This window comes from Diplotaxodon limnothrissa, linkage group LG22 (genome assembly GCF_057381915.1).
Source record: "Diplotaxodon limnothrissa isolate DT_005_m linkage group LG22, D_limnothrissa_male_GT1.1, whole genome shotgun sequence".
In the NCBI taxonomy this organism is placed as follows: Eukaryota; Metazoa; Chordata; class Actinopteri; order Cichliformes; family Cichlidae; genus Diplotaxodon; species Diplotaxodon limnothrissa.
This window is the reverse complement of record NC_140616.1, coordinates 14,134,888-14,153,111: the sequence shown is the minus strand read 5'-3', so window position 1 is coordinate 14,153,111 and position 18,224 is coordinate 14,134,888. Positions and strand designations below refer to the sequence as shown.

At 42.3% G+C, this 18,224-nt stretch overlaps 2 protein-coding genes across 6 annotated transcripts in view; one reads left to right on the top strand and one right to left on the bottom strand.

The window, feature by feature from the left end:
- LOC146609601 (myocyte-specific enhancer factor 2D homolog) overlaps positions 1-4,445 on the top strand; it is a 31,365-nt gene extending 26,920 nt beyond the window's left edge. For all 5 annotated transcript variants that reach the window (XM_085346823.1, XM_085346827.1, XM_085346824.1 and 2 more), the window contains one exon: positions 225-4,445. In XM_085346823.1, coding sequence (XP_085202949.1) covers positions 225-702 — 478 coding nt within the window. In that variant the 3' untranslated portion in view covers positions 703-4,445. The remainder of the gene's footprint in view (positions 1-224) is intronic.
- A 2,036-nt stretch (positions 4,446-6,481) lies between these two features.
- tmem79a (transmembrane protein 79a) lies at positions 6,482-16,890 on the bottom strand. The gene is made up of 5 exons (XM_085346343.1): positions 16,694-16,890; positions 13,194-13,958; positions 12,113-12,307; positions 11,791-12,013; positions 6,482-7,475 (listed from the first exon to the last, which is right to left on the bottom strand). The coding sequence occupies exons 2-5, from the start codon at positions 13,864-13,866 to the stop codon at positions 7,283-7,285; spliced, it is 1,284 nt and encodes a 427-aa protein (XP_085202469.1). The 5' UTR covers positions 13,867-13,958; positions 16,694-16,890; the 3' UTR covers positions 6,482-7,282.
- Positions 16,891-18,224: the final 1,334 nt, after the last annotated feature.

Below are 18,224 nucleotides of genomic sequence, written 5' to 3'. Positions count from 1 at the left end.
TCAGATTTGATTGTTTTTATGGAATAATGGAGTGTTGCTTTTCCCTGTTGGTGCTGTGCTTCGTAATGTGGGTTATGTCTTCACATGAGTGGTCTTCCAATTTTTCCATATTCCCTTTTGTCAAGTGGCTAATTATTTGTAAATTGTCTCTTGCTTTTCCTCTTTGTTCTGCCCTTTGTCTTCCTTCCATTTTTCTTCCTCTGCCTCTGTGACCCCATTCTCAGGCCGGTGACCAACATCCCTCAAGGCGCCATGCTGACCGTCAACACAAGCTCCGGCGTGAGCATCAAATCGGAGCCCATCTCGCCCGGCCGGGATCGCAGCACCCCTTGCCCTCCTCCGTCTACCACGCCATCCTCGACCTCGGGAGGTACCATCCTGACTGCTCCGCCTCAATACCCCGGCTCCCTGCTATGCCTGGAGCCCCCGACCGGCCGCTCGCCCGCAGACAGCGTAAGCAGCAACGCCAGCTCCTTCGAAGGCAGCGACCGCGACGACGCTGGAGCGGCCGGAGGTGGCACTGCAGGTGCGGGAGGAGGAGGCGGTGGGACCGGAGGTGGAGGTGGCAGCTCGGCAGGTCCCACCAGCCGGTCCGTGCCGCCCGAGTTCAGCCCGTCGGCCGAGCTCCTCAGGGCGTCGAACGAACAAGACCAGGAGGGAGGAAACATCAAGCGCATGAGATTGGATGCCTGGGTCACATAAAGGCACCAACACCTTCTCTCTGCACCCACAGTGAAGTTTTGGTGACTCCCACAACACGCACCCACACTCATTCTTAGTCCCACCACCACTGCCCCGACCCCACTGTCATGTGACACTATCATCACACACAGTTATATTACTCAGCTGCGTCACTCAGACTTCAGAGGCTTTGCCAAAAACCCCATTAAAAACAAGCATAAAAATCCTGATGGACGGCTCCGAGCTCAGCTGGATATTTTAGCCCCTCGGATGGAGGGACAGTAGATTTTTAAAGCCTTCTTGCTTGAATGGACTCCCACATATTGATATTTTTCTTTTTCTTCTTTGGTAGAAATACGTTGTTTAAAGTGAAACCACGAAACAAACATTTCTCTTTCACACGGTTTCCGTATCGCCTCCATGTATTTACATCGACCTCCTTTCATTTTAATACAATGTGACTCGTGGCCTGTCGACATTACGGGACTAATGCCGCATGACTCGCCACTTCCTGCTCTCCAGAATCCAGCGTTTATTTAGGCTGCGTGCTGTCGATTCTCCTGTAAGGCACTTCCAAACTGCACTAAAGGAAATAACTTTATCTGGACAAAGACTGAGCAATTTTTGGCGCTGACCAAAACAGACTCAAGCAAAGGTCTTTCTAGGTAACAATATTTCTGTGTCAAAGGATTTTTTATTTATTTTTATTTTTTTTGCCTCTGCTGCCACGACCTCATGCAACCAGGCAGGCCCCGAGCCCCTCAGGTGGCACTCTGCAGCTGTGTGAGTCGAGCACCTCGCCAGAGTGCCAATATCAACTTCTCTTTGAGATTTAAATAAAAGAAGAGAAACAAACAAAATGCCAAATGCCCCTGTTCTCTATAGGGACATGCTATCGCTCGCACTGTCGTGAAACATTGAATTGTATTGGCGGTCACTTTGTTCACAGACTGGGGTGCTCCTCCCGTCCTCTCACCTCATCTCCTCTGGAACTCGGATGGAAATCCAGCCGGTTACTCAGCTTATTAGCAGGAGTAGATGCCATCCAAGTGAAATTCAATAGTAAGAGTTTTTTGAGCCTCTGTTGGCTCTTTTTTTTTTTTTAATTTGATTTGATTTTTTGGAGTAGGGAAGTATTTGGTTCTCTAAGTCCAAGTGTTCTCTATCTGTTGGTATTTTAAAACTCTGTTAGTCGTCCAGAAGTAGGAATTCCGACTTTGTATAAAAATCACTCCTTATACAAAAAAAGCTTTGATGTCCTCTTTAGCTCTCTATAGCTCTCCTTAGCTCTTTGCCGTGTTTCGAAAAAGTGAAAGGAAAAAGACATTTTTCTATATTTCTACCGCTTCAGTTGGCGACAAAGTAAAAGTAGCTTTTCGGCTTCAACGACGTGTATGTACATATGAATATATTTGCATAGACTTTGCTAGGTATCCCTAAAAACAAGCAATGTGTTGATTCTCAGTGGATCTGTTTGCATATATGAGTGTGCATTTGATATGTTTTGAGATACAGGTGCAGGGGTTACGCCGCGCTGGGTGGTGCCGGCGGATCGGACGTGTTTCAACTAAACCTATTTTATTCTAGTGTCGATGGTGTGTGCACTTTCCGTCTCTCACTCACAGAGGCCTGCTTGGTTGTGGTGTCATCATATTCGCTTGCCACAGTTCTTCTTCTTTCTTTCTTTTGAAGAAAAGAACCCACGATCAAAGAAAGAATCCTACACCGTGACATAAACTTATTATCAGGACACTGCCATTCACTTCTAGCGTAGAGAGGTAAAATACACTTTGACGGACTCGTGTAAAATCTTTTCCACGTCACGGTAAGCTGACAATTTCTTTTTTTTCCCATCGGGAAAACCAAGTTTGACGTTTAAGTGTAGCTTTTCTTGAACAAATCTGTTTTTCGTTGAACCATTTCAAGTGTGTGTATTGGTGTGTGAACCCAGGCTGTTTATTGCTCTCGATTACTTTACCTTTTTTTTCCCCCTGGAGACGATGCTCAAAGTGCAGACCGGCTGTTATTTAAACAATCCTACACCTTTCCGTCAGTGTAGGTGAGCAGCGTTTGACGCCGACTCTGGGTTCATGCTGCGAGTCGGAAAAAGACATTGGGGCCGCGTGGGATTTTCTCCAAAAGACTGACGCGTCTAGCGGCGGCGTTGCTGAGGTATTTCATCGTCATCATCATCATCATCTTTCCTAGTATGTGTGGAGGGTAGTTTTTCACTCCACTGATTTCAGGTTAGCGCTGCTTTCCCCTCTCAGTCAGCCACGGTTAGCAATTTAACAGCCAACACTTTCAAAGAGCGCTTATTGGAGAAGTTTTTTTTAAAGGAATACTTATACAGTGAGTGAGAACGAGGAGATCTGTGCTTTTACTTATGTGGTCAGTATGTACACAAAACACCAGCCAACACGCCTGATGCTTACCTCTAATGCTGCATTTATGAAAGCGAATTATTTACATTATTTACAGCTTCAGATTCAAACGTTAAAATACAAATTTCCCAAAAATCACTAAAGAAAGTGAATAATGTGTGATTCCCTCCAGAGTTTGTCAGAGTCGGGAAGTGATGCAAGCATGAAATTTGTTGTTTTTATCCCCCGCTTGTATAAAATGTACATAAATAAATTTGGATGTCTCCACCTGACATGTCTTGGTGTTAACGACCATAAAGTCAGCTCGAGCTCAGTTATGCGTCGTCTGCATCCATTTTCACAATACTATAAAAGTATCGAGCTCAGGCATTTACATTACACAACTACAAGCCGCGGCACATCTCAGAGTTGAGATGCAAGATCTCAAAATTAATGCAGCACTTTTTTTTTTTTTTAAGTTAAAATGACAGAGTGAGCTTTAGAGGTGCTGGCAGGCAGAGTGTGACCGCTGGACCGTCGCATCGAGCCTCTTCTCCGGCCTACATCCCATCAAGAAATTTCAAGATGTCAAACTATTCCTTTTGAACACTCGGGATGCGTGTCCGCCTTCCTGCAGACAGAGCTAACGATCTCCTCTCGTACCACCCGCTCATTTCCACTTTTAGAAAAACTCACCTTCAGTGGCATCTCTTCGTTTCTGTGGGCGCTGATGTTTGACTGAAATGTGACACCACACCGATTGGCTTTGTTCATGTACAAAAGGAAAAAAAAAGGTTCTCTGTCCAATCTAGCAGTGTAGTCACAAGACAATCTATATGAGAAATGAAAACCTGCACCCCTGTTACTTGTTGTGTACAATGTTTTTTAGAATCTCACTATTTTTGGATTAATTTGTGCTGGTGACAGTTCCATTGTCTATTATTATTATTATTATTATAATGATATTATTATGGAGCTTTTATTTTATTGCTATTTTTTGTGTAGGATAGCCAACTGTTTTTAATTTCCTCTTTCTTATTTTTCTCTTCCGTATCATAAACATATAGTACTGGTTTCCTTTTTTGAGGCAACTTTGCTGACAATTGCACGATCAGTTATTGTGGTATTAGCAAATGCAATGAAGGAAATACCAGTTAAATGCTGCAGTTTTAATTAAGATACAGAATATATTTATAAAAACGGGAAACAACTGAAATTAGTAAAATCCTGAAATTTGAAACATGTAAATGCATGGGATACAGGTAACAATGACATATGTTACGTACAGTAATGATAAGGACATGCATCAGAGATGAGTTTTAAAACAACTCAGAATAATGTAGCATATGAAATACTAAAGATGAAATTTATAGCTAATATATTGTGTTGAGCTGGTCTGCTTTGGGTTTTGTTGTAAAGAAAATATTTCTTTTTTTGTTGTTGTTTTTGAGAATGATATACAGTTTGTGTATATTTTCATATACAAAGTATGCACTGATATGTTATTGAAATTCTATACCGCTTTTACAAAAAAGTGTTTGTTGTACCAAAGTATCCAAGTCCCTTGAAACCTTATCCTTTTTGCGTATGTTTTACCGTATTTTATATATTAAATAGACAAACTGAGTGAAATGAATTTGGATCTGTGATTCATTTTTTTTGTTGTTCCTGCGTCGAGGTGGGGGCAAAAGTGCTTTTATAATGACTCATCCGGAACATGTGGCGGCACAGCAAGAGGTGCGAAATACCCAGAAATCTTTGTGAATTCAGTCCATTAGTGCATTCACGTGTCTCTCTTTCCTTTTTTCCTTCACCTCTTCATCCTCTGCTTATTGTCACAGTTACAAACACGTGAGACGGAGGTTCGATTCGCACATTCGACAATAACCAGACGGCCAAATTTAGCTCATCTCTCACAACCTCTGAGGAGGTGAGCAGCAGCTGTGCATCAACAACATCTGAGATTTAAGAATGAATAATTGTAGTTTTTCTAAAAAGCCAATATTATCTTTTTAAGGCGCTGTTATTGTATATGGACTTCACTCATTGTGATTTAAAGGGTTTGCATTGATGTTTCACAGGGGGGAAACTGGTAAAAGCAGAGAAATAAAAGCTGTTTTTAATGCAAACAAGTGTGGCATTAGATAAAAATTGAATTACTGTTGCAGGACTTTAGATCCAGACTATAATTTACACTCGACTTCTTGGTCATCAGTTTAAACAAAACGTAGCCACACCTGCGAACAAACAAACAAACAAACAAACATGTTTTTCACTGCAGGCTGTTGCTGCTGGATCAATCCTCAAAAGTAACCGCCTGACCAGACTACAGCCTTAGTAACATTTGTCAGTTCTAATAATTTACAAAAGAAAATAAATAAAATGCAGAGAGAGAAAACAAGTCGGCAAATGAAGGTGGCTCTAAACTCCCTTCAAGGGTAGTTCCCGATCGGATTGTGAGTTTACTGGGATTCCTGGACAGATCACAACAAGCCCAACATGGAAAAGTTTGATATGGAATAATGGGTGTGTACACGCACACGCATGACATGACAAAGGCTGGGGAAACTAAAGCAAACATACCAACCAAGACACATGTCTAAAGAGGCAAAGGTGTGTGTGTGTGTGTGGGGGAGAACATTCAAGCAGCTCATGTCCACCCTTCAATGCTGACAAGCCTTGTATTGTGATTAAGGAAAAGTACATTGTGCAATTTTATTGCAACTCACAAATTTTAGCTCGAAAATGAATCAATAAATGACTGCTTAAATAAAGTTACACAGATGTAAAGCAGCTTTGTGTTGGCACCACAGTTCTGGGATGTTTGAGGGACTCTGTTAGACAAGGACTGAATCTATTGATTTGAACACATCGTTACACTGATAATGTTAATGATTGATATTGGATGGGCAAGTGGAGGGTTCACGATCCCTCTGATAGCAGACGCAGTAATGGACTTCAACCCTGTGGCACTGACTCAGAGTTCATTCACGTCTGCCGTTTGCTGGTTTTGATACGGCGTTACTCACGGCGCTCCTCGAGCTTCGTCGGGTCACCGCGATCGTGGCTCTGCAGTCTGCTTTTCAGGACTGGGGGCATTTTTCAGCTTTACATTCTGATGTTGCCAAAACTCAGAACATTGACTCACCCTTTCCCAGACAGAATTGATGAAATGAGGCATTTTAATCTGAATCATCAGCTGCACTGTTATCATGTTTCATAATGAAGATTTATTGAACTCATTCAGGGGCCCAAATATTGACATTTTCTTTACATATTTACCACTCACAGCAGGAGGGGGGGTAAACACAAAACATCCTTTGGACACAAAAAAAAAAAAAAAAAGGACAATCCAAAAATAGCATTTCACTTTGTGCTGCTATCAACAAAGAAAAGCCTTTGATCAAAACAACAAAGGTGCATTTAACAGGCACAGTTATAAATATTAAGTTTAAGAAGCCACACAGCTGGCAGCAGCAGTGTGAAAATAAACAAATAAGTGAAAGACAATGATTTGAAAATCTTTTAATTCTCTTATGTCGAGAGTTCAGATATTTTGTTTTAGTTTGTGTATTTTAAAGTTTAAATCACTAAATATGACCTAAAGTGAAAAAATAACAAGTAGATATACAAACATACAAAAAAGTACTACATCAGCACAAAACATGAGACCACAGAGTTGTAGCTCACTAAGAACGGATCGTCTCATGAGGGCGTCCAAAATGTTAAATCTATATAAACCGGATCGTCTACGTCAGTCTGCTCAAAGCGAAGTTCAAAAACAAGAAAAAAAAAGACAACTGTACAGAGTCATATGTTTTATGATTGGACGGTTGATTAAATGTTTCTGATTTTGATGATTTTGACGCTCCGGTTTTTAAAGTCACTTTCTTCACCCACAACATAACGAGCTCGTACGTTTGAATTCTTTGTAAACAGAAAAAGGTCCGAGGAAACATTTCGCACTAAGTCGTGATCCTTTAGCTTTTCATGAAGTCACTGATTAACAGCCCCGTATGATGAACTGCATCAGGGCTAAATTATACAAAAATATATATATTTTTACACAACACTGCTGATCAATGATCATAAAGCATATTTAATTCATCAGCAGATGACTTCTTTATTAAAACTTGGACCCACCAGGACAGAACGAGCTGTCTGTGAGCAAAAACTGTATCGTTATACTCCAAGTATTATATTACAGGTTTCATTGTCTCTTTCTGCTCCACGCCCTTTTAACCCCACCAGCGCTGCCTGGGTGGAGGAGCAGAGGTGGGCAGCGCCACGTCAAAGACGCCGTCTTGTCCCATCGACGAGCACACGAAGTAGAGGTTGGTGCCCAGCATGACTAGTATGGGGAAGAAGGAGAAGCCGAAGCCGAAGCCTCTGGCGCTGCTGCCCAGGGAGAGGCAGAGCCAGTAGATCAGCCTGCAACGAGAGGGGGATGAGACTCATTTCTGTTTGAAGCACAGTCACCAGCAGCTGGACACAATACTGAGAGAAGATCTGATCACTGCCCGCATCAGCCCACACACCCACTCTCTCCTTTCAGCAGGAACATTAGACAGCGCAGCTCCTTTATCCTTTTCATCTGTTTTTGTATCGAGTGCTTGATGACTCAAAGCTGCACTAATGGCCTAATAGAGGCTTCTTTTTTTTTTCTTTTTTTTTTTAAAGTGTCCTAATTTTCTGTCATCGTGTTTTCGAGACTGTCAGATCTTTTTCAGGGCACAATGTGATGGAGTACTGGAGATTTGAGGCCTTATTTTTCAGTATGTAGCTCAAAGTGCTGTGGTATAGGAAGAATTAATTATCGTCTCAGAGCTCTCAGCCCGAGTTGGAAATTAAATGTATTCATTATTACAGCAGTTTTTAAAATCGGCTGGCAGCAGACTGCTTATGAAAAGCAGAACATAGCCTCGAAGCTTGTCCACGTGTGTAGGTGACATCATCAGCTCAACGAAGACTCGCTGCAGAAGTCTAAATCAGCTGTTACCTATTAAATCTGGTTTATAAAATGCTAAAATCTATTCCACACCGTCCATTTATGAATGCTCAGATGTAACAGGTTAACAGAACATTGGCTACAAATGGGAACCAGAGAGCTTCTGATGCCAAATGCAGTGGCTTGCAAAAGTATAACTTACCAAGACAAGGCCGTCCACCTAAACTCACAGGCCGAACAAGGAGAGCACTGATCAGAAATGCAGCCAAGAGGCCCATGGTGACTCTGGACGAGCTGCAGAGATCTACAGCTCAGGTGGGGGAATCTGTCCATAGGACAACTATTAGTTGTGCATTGCACAAAGTTGGCCTTTATGGAAGAGTGGCAAGAAGAAAGCCATTGTTAAAAGAAAACCATAAGAAGTCCCGTTTGCAGTTTGCCACAAGCCATGTGGGGGACACAGCAAACATGTGGAAGAAGGTGCTCTGATCAGATGAGACCAAAATGGAACTTTTAGGCCAAAATGCAAAACCCTACGTGTGGCGGAAAACTATCACTGCACATCACTCTGAACACACCATCCCCACTGTCAAATATGGTGGTGGCAGCATCATGCTCTGGGGGTGCTTCTCTTCAGCAGGGACAGTGAAGCTGGTCAGAGTTGATGGGAAGATGGATGGAGCCAAATACAGGGCAATCCTGGAAGAAAACCTCTTGGAGTCTGCAAAAGACTTGAGACTGGGGCGGAGGTTCACCTTCCAGCAGGACAACGACCCAAACATAAAGCCAGGGCAACAATGGAATGGTTTAACACAAAACATATCCATGTGTTAGAATGGCCCAGTCAAAGTCCAGATCTAAATCCAACCAAGAATCTGTGGCAAGATCTGAAAACTGCTGTTCACAAACGCTGTCCATCTAATCTGACTGAGCTGGAGCTGTTTTGCAAAGAAGAATGGGCAAGGATTTCAGTCTCTAGATGTGCAGAGCTGGTAGAGACAGACCCTAAAAGACTGGCAGCTGTAATTGCAGCAAAAGGTGGTTCTACAAAGTATTGACTCAGGGAGCTGAATAATTACGCACACCCCACTTTTCAGTTATTTGTAAAAGATGTTTGGAATCATGTGTGATTTTCGTTCCACTTCTTACATGTACACCACTTTGTATCGGTCTTTAAAGTGGAATTCAAATAAAATTGATTCATGTTTGTTGCTGTAATGTGAGAAAATGTGGAAAAGTTCAAGGGAGCCGAATACTTTTGCAAGCCACTGTATGTTGCTCCTAATTGGTTATACCAGGGGTGGGGAACTCCAGGCCTCAAGGGCCGGTGGTCATACAGGTTTTAGTTATCACCCTGGGTCAATACAACTGAATCGAATGATAAGTTCATTACCAGGCCTCTGGAGAACTTCAAGACATGTTGAGGAAGTAATTTAGCCATTTAAATCACAGTTGGAACTGTGTTGGCTCAAGGACACATCTAAAACCTACAGGTCACCGGTCCTTGAGGCCAGGAGTTGCCCACCCCTGGTTTATGCAGATTACCCAAAATATAATGACGTGCACAAAGGTAAAAAAAACTAAAAAAAAATAATCTTTGAGTGCAATTTCAGACTGCAATTTTTGAGAAATAAACCATGAGCTACCCTTGACTTATCACTAGTTTTCAGAGTCCCACAGCACACTCTTTGAACCAGGGATCGATACGACTGGCTCACTGTTTTTTGTAAGCAGGCGGCACTGTGATGTCCCCACTGCAGATGTTTTTCTTTTGAATGCAAGCTTTAAACTGTGGATAAAGTAACTGCAGCAGTACGGGTGATCAGACAGGTTTAGGGCAAATCCCCAGTTGAACCAGATGATGAAAGGCAGGAAAGCAGTTAGAGGCATGACCAGTCCAACAGAGAAACAGCAGGAAGTAACAGGTTATATAACAAGTTATTCACTGTATTCAATTTAGTAAAACTGATCGAGGGGTCATGTTTGTTTGTTCAGCCACTGACTGAACAAAGAGTGAAACTTTATTTAAAAGGCTGTTAAAAAGGCTTTTTGGTCTGATGATTCTTTAAAGTTTGAAAAGAAACTTTGTTCTTCAGCTTCTCCTCATTTATTCATTTAACTGGGGCACAAAAACAGTTTGTTTTTTTTACAAGTGAAGATGATTATCTGTTCTTGCACAGTACAATTTGAAAGTAATGGTTTCACAGTCTTTACCTCATACTTGTGGAGCTAATGTGCAACCAAATAAAAACCAATTAAAGCATCAAGCAGCATTTTAAAGGGATTAGAGTTCACTGTTGTAGACCTAAAGATCAGAGGAGTAATCACATTAAAAGCTTTTTAAAAAACACTCACTACAGCCGCACTTTGTCTCACAGAAATTTGACCTAGTCAGTCTAGTGAAGTCGTAGTAATGACGGAGTCTGAGCACGCCGACTTTGCAGCTTTAGTTGGACTTTTGTCTGCTCAGCACCTTTCCCAGGTTTCACAGAGACGACTGTGACAGTCGAACAGGTTTAAAACTTTATCACAGACAAAACTTTCATGGATTCAGATCATTGTATAGGGACAATCATAGCTAATGGAGGATAAATCGTACTGACGTACAACAGCTCCTGGATTTTAGTAAAGTAACTGCAACAGTGTTGTCATCAACCCTCCCCCTTAGCATGAACTGTAATAGGTTTGGTCATTATGACGTGCGGACATCTGGACAAACTTTTAGTTGAGTTTTTTTTTTTTTAAACAATCCTTCAAAAACTGCTGATGATTCCCTTACTTGGCACAAATTATCAAAAGTTAATGCAATGCATGGTTAAACTCCAATCATACGATCCTATTATGATCGACACACTGGTTTTGTCAAGCACAATGATGTGACCACCTATACTGGTACTGAGGACATGCAAAACTTGCACTAATTTCCTTAATTTACTTTTGTGACTCAGACAAAACCTGCCCATCAACACATGTAAAAGACCAGAACTTTAAGGTTATGTATATAACCCCGGTTCTCTGAGTACCATGAGTGAGCCTTTCACCAGACAGCCTCCTTGCTATAGAAGCAGAGAAGAGGTGTGACACCATGTCAGCTTATTATACCAGAGGTCCTAGTCCCTCCTGATATTAGTGTTGCTGAGGACATTCGAGCTTCTGATGAGGTCACACAAGAGTGACCATGTTGCACGCAAACAGTGACATCACCACAAACGTATAATTTATCTCCACTGTACCTCTGCAGCAGCACTGGTACAGCGATGCAAGTATAGACCAGAAACAGAAATACATGACATTTTCTTTGGAAAGTCTAATCTTTTCAAGCTCTTAAAACATCTCCCTCTGTATTTGTTTGGGATTCTTTGAGCTTCTGCACGGTCTGTTAGGAAGTTGGAAAATCATTCCATCCATAAAATTCCATCTATATCAGCATTTTCTTTACCATTTATCTAATTCGGGCTAAGGGAAGATGACCCTATACCAGCTGACAGTGAGCAAGAAGCAGGGTACATCCTAGACAGATGCAAGTAAAAACTCTCACATTCACACCGCTGGCCAGCATCACAATCACACTTTAACACAAAATTAATATCTCTGGCACTTGAGTACCCAGAGAGCACCAATGCAGGCTTGACACAGAACCCTCCTTTACTTAATCATTGCTGTGCTCCATGTTTAGATAGTCTGAAAAGTCTTATGAGAGATGAGTCTTATGAGAGTGTCATTCAGTAGGTATAAACTAATCATAATATTTTCATCACTGAACTACCAGTTGCTGACAACACGCACACAAACACGTACCTGCCAAAAACAAATACGATGGTAAGCAGCGGCACCAGTTTGATGAGGTCCTGGCTGATGTAGGTTGCCATGACAGCAAGCTGCAGGAAGTAGAAGAGGAAGAGGCCGAGCGATTCATTGACGTAGTGCCAGTGCACGGCCACTTGTATGTTCAACAGGTTACTCTGAACGAGGGGCTTGACCGCGCTGTAACGCAGCCGGGCGAGGCCCTGCACCACCACGCCTGCAGAGAAAGATCATAGTCACCTCATTTTCTTATTTGCATGACAGATTTGCTTTGGTGCATTACAATTTTAAACACAGGAAAACACTAAAGTCTCACCGAGCAGGATGGGCACGCTGGCAAAAAAGGCGCAGCGCAGTGTGTACACCACCCTGAGGGGGGCGCTTTCAAGCTTTGGCGAATCAAAAGGTATTAGGGCGTAACCACCCCACACCAGGAAAGGGAAAAGTATTGCTGCAGCTACCATCGCCAAAACCACCCTCAGTTTCTCCTTGCAGATATGCTCACACAGGTCTGAGGAGGAAGAACACAGTTACGGTTTATGATTAGCCAAAGTAACTCTGCAGGAAGGAGACTGTGCCAAAAAAGATGACACAACATATCCTGAAGCCACAGCATGATTCACCTAAAGACATAATTACGTGTCATTAATTCCAGTTAAGCACCAAAAAAAAAAGGGAGATCTAGGCCGGGTCACCAATGACTTTCTCACTGGGGGAAAATGCGCTCCAGAAAACACGCTAACCTACTTGGAACAGAACCAACATGTGATTAGATCATCAAATTAAAGCGGACCTATTATCCTCAATTACTACTCCATATTTTTATTCTTTGACTTTAATAGAGTAACTTTGCATGAGTCACACTTCCTGATTTCTCTCATACTTAGTCTTGATGCAGCTCCTCAGTTCACCCACTGTGTGAAACAAGCTCCTCTTCTGATTGGCAGCCCCTCATGAAGGTGGAGCTTCTGTGCTATCAAGTAGAGCCTCGAGTCTCAGGTAACCATATAAAGACAGATCCAAGAGTACTAAAAAGAGTACTATATAGCACAATTCAAGATTTTATTGGTGTGAAATTAAAATACTGTTCTTTTTGTAAGGTGTGCTAGGTGCGTAAAAGCCACAAATAGGCTGTTTCAGCCAGTTAGTAGGTTGTTAAGGAATGCGATGACATCGTAATACCTGATATCAATGATATGTGCCTGTGTGCCAACTTTGGCTGCTCACCTCATGACTGTGATGGAGTTTTAAATACTTTGAAAACAAAAATGAAACAACTTTTCAGAATAAGAGCACTAAGCACTAAGATTTCAGCGGTGCAAGGAGTAGGTCCTTATTAATGCTAATAAAAAAAGTGGGCTGGGTGTAGCAGAGTCTGGGTTGGTCGGGATACTCACAGTACTTGTCGTCATTGGTTGTCCACTCCGGGTAAAACTCTACAACGGAGTCGTGCTCTATCTCCGGCTCCACCTCCTTCTCTCCGAGTGGCCTGCTCACCTCGGGAACCTCTTTCGTGGAGTGATTCAAAATCGTGACTTGTGGCGTGAAACCTGGAGATGATTTTTCCGAGACCCATGTTAATCCCCCTTCGTCTTCCTCTTCCTCATCCTCATCATCTGCGAGGGAGCCGTCCTCTTTATCACCCTGCTTCACCTTAATCTCATCGTCCCTCCACCTCTCCCCCTCGGGCATGCTCTCCCTCCATTTGGTCTTGCTCTTCACATCGCTCTCTTCCTGGCTCTGCTCCTCTGACAGGTCCTGGCTCCCTCTGCTGATTCCCGTGTCCCTCTCGTCAAGCTCTGATCCTCCTTTTTCTGACGAGATTCCCTCATCCTGCTCTGTAAGGGCTCTGCTGTTTCTGCCTGCCGACCACGGTAAAGTGCTTGGCTCCAGAAAAGCAGAGCTGATCGCATCATCATCTTCTTCTTCTTCCTCCTCATCATCTGTAAGCTTTCTTTTGTCCCCGTTGTGTTCTTGTGGCTTTTTACTTACTGGCGTTTGTGGCTCTGCAGTTGAAGCAGCAGGTGAAAATGCCAGCTCCTCACTTGTGTTGTTGATTAGGTCAGCCATTCTTGGTGTTTCTTTACTTCCAGTCAATACCAGCTGCACTGCTGAGAATCTGTTGTTACCAGCTCCTAAAAGTCCTCTTTGTTCGCATTTCTCTGTGAGAGAAGGAACAAAACATTATAACGATGCTTGAAGCAGCAGCCTGCTTCAACTTGAGCTTCATAAAAACATCAAAGTTCACCGTTTATCATGGGCGTGTTACCAGATATGGCTCACTCTGTCGTCACACATACCAGCACTGTGCATACAACATGTTACTGCAGCTCTGATTTATGTGACAGGATTAATACATGAATCACTACGTGTCTGAGTCGCAAATGCAATAAACGACTAATCCAGAGGGTGAACGGGAAAATTATTAGGAGATCACGATGTACACTCAAAGGCCACTTTGTTAGGTACGCTTGTTGAATTTATCTTTAATGCAAATATTTAATCAGCTAATCACATGGCAGCAACTTCACCAGCAACTACCGCACTGCTTTGAGCTGATAGGAAGGTAACAGTAACTCAAACAACCACTTGTTACAACCAAGACATGCAGAAGAGGATCTTTGAATACACAGCACAACACTTGAAGCAGATTGGCTACAGCAGCAGAAGGCCACACCAGGTTCCACTGCTGGGAATGTCTTGGTGTTCCCAAGGACAAGCAGGAGGAGGTGGCAGGGTAGAGGGAGGTGCTGCCCCCGCCACCCAGCCCCGGATCAATCATGCAGGAGATTGATCTGTTCTGCTGATGTCTACCTTCAGAAATGTTGACGATCACTTTTTGCTCAGTTAACTGAGATACTGGGTGGGCGTATCGTGGCCTGGTTTGAAATGACTCTGATCACTTCTGCCTGAATGGTCCTTTCCCATGACTGCTTCCAAGTCTAGGTCCTATTCTCCTGCCTACGGTGTACCAGAAGGCTGTTTCCGTCCCTCTTCAGCACAGTTTGAGCACTATTAAGTACTTTTTTGGATCATTCTATGCAGATGACGTTCATTTGTATGCCTCCTTTAAGCCCCAAGATTTTTCTAAGTTGTATAGTTACTCTTGGATTTAGAAAATATTAAAAGTTTGATGTTTGACAATTTTCTTCTACTTAATGAAGCAAAAACAGAAGCCTTTTTTTGTGCTTTGAAAAGATTTGTGTCTAAGGTTATGGACATTTTTGATCCTCTGCCACGTTAGCTAAATCTTCTCTCAGGTGTAACTTCTGACTCGGCCTTTACTTTGAATGCTTACGTTAAATCTCTGGTTCACTCTTGGATTCTACTTGAGAAATATTACCAAGTTCAGTTTCATTGGGTCACACTCTGAAGGGAAAATCGTTATTCACACCTTTATTTCATTACATTTGGATTACTGCAATTCATTGTTCACTTGTCTTAAGAAAGCTTCCTTGAAACTTCTATAGGTTATCTTCTAAATCTCCTGAGTGCTCCCACTTCACAACATTGTTAATTCAATCGCCTTGACTCCCCATTATCTTTAGAGTCTACTTTAAGGATCTGGCTTTGACTTTTAGAGCTCTGCACAGACAAACTTCAGGTTACATCAGTGAACTTTTACATCCTTGCATTCCCAGCAAGGTCCTGGAGGTCAAGTGATCAGGGCCCGCATCACACAAGGCTGAGAGCTTTTTTAACAGTGGCCCCCAGATCTGCAATTACATCCTTCTGAGCCTCTGATCAATGGATTTTATCCCTTTTAACAAGCAGCTAAAAATGCTTCTTTTTAAACTTGTATTTGATTCATTTTATTGTTGCTTGAGATTCTTCTGAAAATGTCCTATACAAATAACATTTTATTTTGAGTCTCAATTTCTACTGCAACATTCTGATTGTACGATCAGAATTTGGCAGAAATGTGAAAGCATGGCTCCATCCTGCCTTGTATCAGCATTTCAGGCTGCTTGTGATGTAACAATTTAGGGGACATTCTTGTGGTATATTTTGGACCCCTTAGTACCAACCTGAGTACTGTTGCTAACCATCTCTCTTTGAGACCAATGTACCCATCTGCTGATAGTTGCTTCTAGTAGGATAACGTGCCACGTCACAAAGCTGAAATCATCTCAAACTGGTTTCTTGAACATGATAATGAATTCACTGCACTGACAGTTACTAGATCTCAACCTAACAGAGCACCTCTGACATGTGGTGGAACAGCAGACCCATAATGGATGCGCAGCTCACAAATCTGCAGCAACTGTGTGATGCAATCATATCAACATGAAGCAACATCTCTGAAGAACGTTTCCAGCACCTCTTTGAATCTATGACATTGAGAACTAAAGCAGTTCTGATGGCATTTCACCACTTTGAGGCCTCAACCAAGAATCAGCTGCATCGTCCATTAATCTGATTTGAGCTGTTCAGGATTGAAAATATCGTGCAAAGTCGTTAGAAAAAAAGATCTAATGTGTTATCAAATGTTTTGTTTTCTTAAACATTTAAGAAAATGAGATAGGAGTGCTCAAAGCTGTACACGCATTAAAATATGTGAGGCAGCCGCTGCGATTTCTCAGGAAATACTTCTGCTTCTGGACGACCGGTCCACATTATCGGTATTTCACTTTAAAAAAACAAAAACAAAAAAAAAAAACAGGTCACTGTTGATCAAGTTTATTGTCTAGAGTTTGCTGTGAAGGCTTAAGGTGTCACAGAGACGTTTCTGGGCCTTTAAATGCACTGTAGAGTAACTTTAGAAGCCCGTGAAAGAAAAAGTAGCTTCAGCCAGAACTTGTTTAGCAACTCTATATTTAGTACGACTCAGCCCGTTGATTCTTCGCCGCACCGGGTTTTAAAATATATCTTTTAAAAAAGTTAACGGTTGATTTACCTGTTTTTAAATCCGGTCACATCACTGAGACAATCCGTAACTTCGTTTAAAAGTCGCCAGTTTTGCCGTTTCCCGCAAGCGGAAACAAAGTTCCAGACAGGTGAGGCCAGGTGCTCTTCCACTGTTTAAACAGTGCAGAAGTATCACTCCGCCCGAGAAACGTCAACATCCCCGCCCTCTCTCAAAGCGTTATTGTATCGGGGTTCTGATCAAAGTTAGAGTATTTATCTTTATTATTAATCTTTACGGTCTCTACTAAAAAGTCACGTGTTCAGCTAATCAACCTTTATTCCAGAGCTGAAAAGCTGCAGTTCCTCTAGTGAACACTTGAGGAGCTGTCTTCAGAATAGTTCGATCTCTAAATGTTAACATGCCCAATTTTACAGCATAAAAAGCATGTTTACAGCCTCAAATTTACAACAAAAAATTTCCTTTTTCATAACAAACGCATTTCCCTTCACAGGCTAATTTATTCACCTGAATACAGAGGCGTGGCCTGTACAGAAACAGAAGGCCAGGCCTCTCCGTGCCATACATCATAGCAGGTCTCGCTACCATCCTAGAAACTTTCACCTTCATTGTTGTAACTATTCTTCTGTCACAAATCACCACTGACACTCGTCTCCACGCACTCCACCCTAGCACTCGGCCCTTCACCTCTCTTGCAAGCTGTCCATTGCATTGCATTAAACCCAGATATTTAAACTGATCCACCTTCACTACTTCTGCTCCTGGCAGCTTCAGCTTTCCATCTGTCGCTTTTTCATGCACACACACATATTCTATCTTGCTTCTACTAACTTCATACCTCCATCTCTCCGGGCTCTCTCCCACCTTCCTCATGCAGTACCACAGTTCCTGTCTTGGCATCCTAATATAAGCTTTCTCCACAGTCCTCAAATACCAACACACTCAACGCTCTTTCTCAGCATTAAGTCATAGTGCTCCTCATTGATCATCACCACTTTTCTTAACTCTTTCTCATCTCTTCATGGCATGGGTTTTCATGCATCCTCTCACTCTCCAAGACTATTAAACAGACTAGTTAAAAATTCCACTGCCCTCTCTCCTAGACATCTCTACAGGTATGTCATCTCAACCGAGCGCTGTTCCACTCTCCTTCCTCTTCATAGCTGCCCTCTCCTTCTCCATAGTAATCCGCTGCACTTCCTTATTCACTAGCTCTCCTCTGCTTTCTACTCTCTCTCATCAGCACCTCACTGTTCCAGCACCTTCAATTATGCATAATATATGCATAATTGAACTGAATAATTATGCATTATTATGCATAATAATTATGACTGCATAATACTCACTGAGTCAATTTTTCATGTGCTGCAGTCTGATGTTGCTTCCAGCTGACAGTATGGAGATATTTGCTCAGAAACAAAAAAGTACCCGTCCTGCTACACACCCTTAACACAGCCATTTCCCCCCCCCCCCCCCTTCTCATCCTCATCGTGTTCATGGTGCATATCTCAATAAAGTTGTAGTCCTGATAAATCAGCCTCTAGCTAATGTTTCAGAAATG